The sequence below is a fragment of the Gracilinanus agilis genome, chromosome 3, assembly GCF_016433145.1.
Source record: "Gracilinanus agilis isolate LMUSP501 chromosome 3, AgileGrace, whole genome shotgun sequence".
Classification (NCBI taxonomy): domain Eukaryota; kingdom Metazoa; phylum Chordata; class Mammalia; order Didelphimorphia; family Didelphidae; genus Gracilinanus; species Gracilinanus agilis.
Window position 1 is genome coordinate 64,397,520 of NC_058132.1, and position 4,037 is coordinate 64,401,556.

At 45.3% G+C, this 4,037-nt stretch overlaps 1 protein-coding gene across 3 annotated transcripts in view; it reads left to right on the forward strand.

Annotated features, from left to right (window-relative positions):
* The window catches only part of HMGN2 (high mobility group nucleosomal binding domain 2), a 13,842-nt gene extending 10,378 nt beyond the window's left edge, over positions 1 to 3,464 (forward strand). Inside the window, exons 2-7 of one of the 3 annotated variants that reach the window (XR_006505779.1) lie at positions 538 to 582; positions 905 to 934; positions 1,220 to 1,270; positions 1,494 to 1,589; positions 1,720 to 1,869; positions 2,538 to 3,464. Coding sequence is in view for 1 of the 3 variants with exons in the window: in XM_044667918.1 (XP_044523853.1) it covers positions 538 to 582; positions 905 to 934; positions 1,220 to 1,270; positions 1,494 to 1,589; positions 2,538 to 2,573 (258 nt within the window). In the remaining 2 variants the exon portion in view is untranslated. The remainder of the gene's footprint in view (positions 1 to 537; positions 583 to 904; positions 935 to 1,219; positions 1,271 to 1,493; positions 1,590 to 1,719; positions 1,870 to 2,537) is intronic. The other 2 variants (XR_006505780.1, XM_044667918.1) reach the window with 2 other exon arrangements.
* The last annotated feature ends 573 nt before the right edge of the window (positions 3,465 to 4,037 follow it).

Consider the following 4,037-nt stretch of genomic DNA (forward strand, 5'->3'; position numbering starts at 1 on the left):
GGGGGCGGGGGAAGGGAAAGGACGCGCTGCCGCCAAAAACCGCCGCGCGGCGGGGAAGGGGGCGGGGCCAACCGTCCCCTGCGGGGGCGGTGCCTGCACCACGTGTCCGCGCCCCGCCCCTCGGCACGGGGCGACCGAACCGGAGTGGGACGCAGGGAGCGCGAGGCCGCCCACGCCCCCCTGGCCCGCGCCCGAGCCCCACGCTGGCGCGCGCCGGGGGTTTATTATTCTCTCTTTCCACCCCCTCCCTTCACCCGGCGCCAGCCGCTCTGCGCGCGCGCTGCAGCGCTCGACGGGTGCCATGGAAACGGGCACCCGAGGCCCCTCCCCTCCGCGGGGGCGGGGGAGCGGGAAGGGGGGGGGTATTTGCACCATCTGCAGCTGTTGCTTCTGCCTCTTGGAGACACCCGGCGCTGGCTGCGGCGGCGGCTGCCCCCAGGGTCCTTGCCGCAGCGGGACCTCCGACGGGCTCCCACCCCCCGGGGCGGGGCACTCTGGCCTTCCCCTGACAGCCTTCTCCCCGCCTTCTCTTAACAGGCCGAAGGAGATGCTAAGGGAGACAAGACCAAGGTTAAGGACGAAGTAAGTTTGTCTCCTGAGGGGGAGGGGGAAGGGGGCGGGGCTCTGGGGGCGGGAGCTCGGAGCCAGCTGCTCAATGATCCAGACCTGTTGGATGGACTTGGGCCATCAATCAACAGGCACCTCCTCCCCCTCCGAAGGTCACTGATGAGTTCTTCAAAAACTGCTATGGAAACAGCACTTTGATGACAGATGGGCTGGCAGGTGTCAGAAGAATATTATTGGTGTTTTTTTGCTTTTATTCCTCTGTGTGTGAATATCCTTTATATTTTTTATCTCGTTTTTCCTACCTTAACTACTTAACGCTCTTCCATTCTTTTTGCAGCCACAGAGGAGATCAGCACGGTTATCTGCTGTGAGTACTTTTCTCTTTGTGTTTCTGAAAGGGAAGAATAGGTCAGGATGTAATTGATCGAGATGGTACTCTATCTCCAGACTGACTCTTACATGCTTGTCCAAAACACTAGATCCTTCCTTTGGGCCTTTAAAGGAAGCTAACCTAAAATAAAATTAGTTGGAGAGTTTAAAGGGAGAGTAGAGTTTTCAAATGAAAGCTAAAGCTTGCAGTTCAAAGTTCTTGTTCAGTCTCTAGTTCAAGATGTTAATTTTAGGCTCATTTTCCTTCCTGTTTTGAATTTAGAAACCTGCCCCTCCAAAGCCAGAACCCAAACCCAAAAAGGCACCTGCAAAGGTAAGTTAGTGGATTTGTGGAGGGAATGAAAGGAGGGAAATTCAAGCAACATTTGAAATAGAAGGGACCTTCAAGATCTAATCCAACTTGTTCGCTTTCCACATGAAATTTAAGACCTAGAGATGTAAATAGTTCTAGTTTTTGTCACTTCTGATCAATGATGAATTTTTTTCTAAAGTTTTGTGAATTGTGAGTGGTACCAAAATCATCTTTTTCTTATCAGAAGGGAGAGAAGTTACCCAAAGGGAAAAAGGGAAAGGCTGACGCCGGTAAGGATGGGAACAACCCTGCAGAAAATGGAGATGCCAAAACAGACCAGGTAAAGTCTTACTCATGGTTATTGGCCTCAGAGAGTGGTTGCATTTAATGGCAACAGCATAATCTCATTGGGATCTGAACATTTGTATGTCCTCCGGTTAATGCAGTTTTTCCTTCTGCCCATTTTAAAGCAGGAATTCACTGAACTGACGTTTTAAGTTGCAATAAGAAATTTGCTCCTTCACTGCCATGTGTTGCCAGTTGTCCCAAAGACTGCTGAGAATATTGCATGCACTTCGTAAATTTTTGCCCTCCACTCCAGAAGCACCACTCATAAAATGGTAAAATGTTAAGAGCCAGAAAGGACATCAAATGACATCTAGTCTAACGGCATTTTACAGATGAGGAGACTGAAGCCCCAAGAAGGGAAATGCAGTCTGTGGGATTTGGGGTTTCCCTTTCTGGGCCTCAGTTTTGCTCATCTCTAAAATGAAGGGAGTAGACTAGATCTTGAAGGTCCCTGATAGCTCTAAATCTAGGATTATGACTTGCCCAAAGTCATATAGTAACCCCTAATTGGATTTTAAATAAACAACAAGTCAGTCTCTTTAAAATATCTAACAATTGCTTCTTAACTGAAAATTGAAAACCTGGTCATGGGAGGGGAAAAAAGCCATACTAACAGGACTAGAATAATAGGTTTCAGGCAAATTTTATGATTGGTCAATAGTTCACATATTATAAACCTATATGTGTGTATATATATAAAAATGTATATGTAGGGTTTGGTTTTTCTTTTTATCATTGGCAAAGTGCTTTTCTTACAATAGCCCTGTGAGGGATGTAATGAACAATTCTCATCTTAGAGTTGGACCAACTAATGAAACAAGGGCAGGGATCTGCCCAGGGGCATAAAGTGAATTAGTTTCTAGCCAGAATTCATACTCGGGTCTCCAGCAAATGTGGCTGCCCATCCATGCTATTGATAACTATTTTCTTTTTCTTTTAGGCACAGAAAGCTGAAGGTGCTGGAGATGCCAAGTGAATTGTGTGAATTTTTGATAACTGTGTACTTCTGGTGACTGTACAGTTTGAAATACTATTTTTTATCAAGTTTTATAAAAATGCAGAATTTTGTTTTACTTTTTTTTTAAGCTATGTTGTTAGAACACAGAACGCTTTGTTGTTGTTTTCGGGGGATAGGGCAGATGTTACAGATAGAATGTCTCAGAAGCTGGGTTGAAATAGGTGGGGATTTCTTCCCCTCCTAGTTTTTGAGAGGACTTCTCTTGAATACCAAGAGAGGGTTCCCTGACACACATATACACACACACACACATACACACACACCAGATATATAGGTATGAACACTGATACCCTCAGCCTGTCTAGTGGGGGTAGGAGTGGATATCTTCAAAAATTTGTACTTCTTCCCTGTCTGCCATAAGCATCAACTTGACTTTTCCAAAACCAGGGGCCTATCAGGACCTGCCCCTATTTCCCTCCTTCCCCCACTCTCAAATCAATTGTGTTGGATATCAGTCTTTCAGGCAATCTGGACTTGAATTATGGCCCTCTGGTAGCCTCTCCAAAAAGAGCCGAAGTTCCTTTCATATTGGGGATATTTTCCAATTAAGAATTCTGCAGTTTTCATTTCATTTCCTCAAAGTCAGGGTAGGCTCGTGAAAAGTTGTTAAACAACATATGCTCAATGTGAAAGTGTCCACCCTCACTCTAAACTTTCCCTGTTTAAAGTATAAAATAAAGACTCTTCATTGGGTTTTATAGTGACTTTATGTTTTTTTGGTAGTCCATGGAGGAGGGGAGTTTGAAAGTTGTTGTATACTGTTGCCGATCGTAGCCCATGTCCTGCCTGAATTACCATGATTGTTTATGAAAAGTATCTTTAATAAAGCTGGATACAGTTTGGCTTGGATTATTCTTAAATATCTTTGTTTTCCTGTGGATCCCAGATTTGGTCATCGAATGGCTTAGCAGTGGCTTTCAGCTTCCTGAGGCCTACCCTGTCATTCATGGTGTTAGTTCTTTAGGGCACAGTCCTCATTTAGACTTGGTGCTGGTGGTTCATGTTAAGCATAAAATATCACTTTGATGGACTGAACATTAGATGTAAACTCAGAGGATCCAATTGCCCTACTTCAGAACCTCAGTAGTATGCCTGGAAAACAGCTTTGCTATATTGGAAAGTCCGCCACTTTGGAGAGTCTGGACACCCAGCTTTTAGTACCAGTCCACCGTTCTACTCTGGATGGCAGGTACTTCTGAGAAGATGTGTTTCAATTGTTGCTGCAGTCTTTCTAGGACAAGATTCTACTGAAATACTGGAGAATGGATTTGGTGATAGGGAGGTGGCATGACTTAAGTTCTAAGATCTTTCAGTTCTGTTTTCACAACTTGTGATTGAACCTAGTTTGTTAACTCAATCTAATTTGCTATAGAAGCACCATCTCAGGCCCTGTAACCTTTGTATGGCAAGGGGGAGATAGCT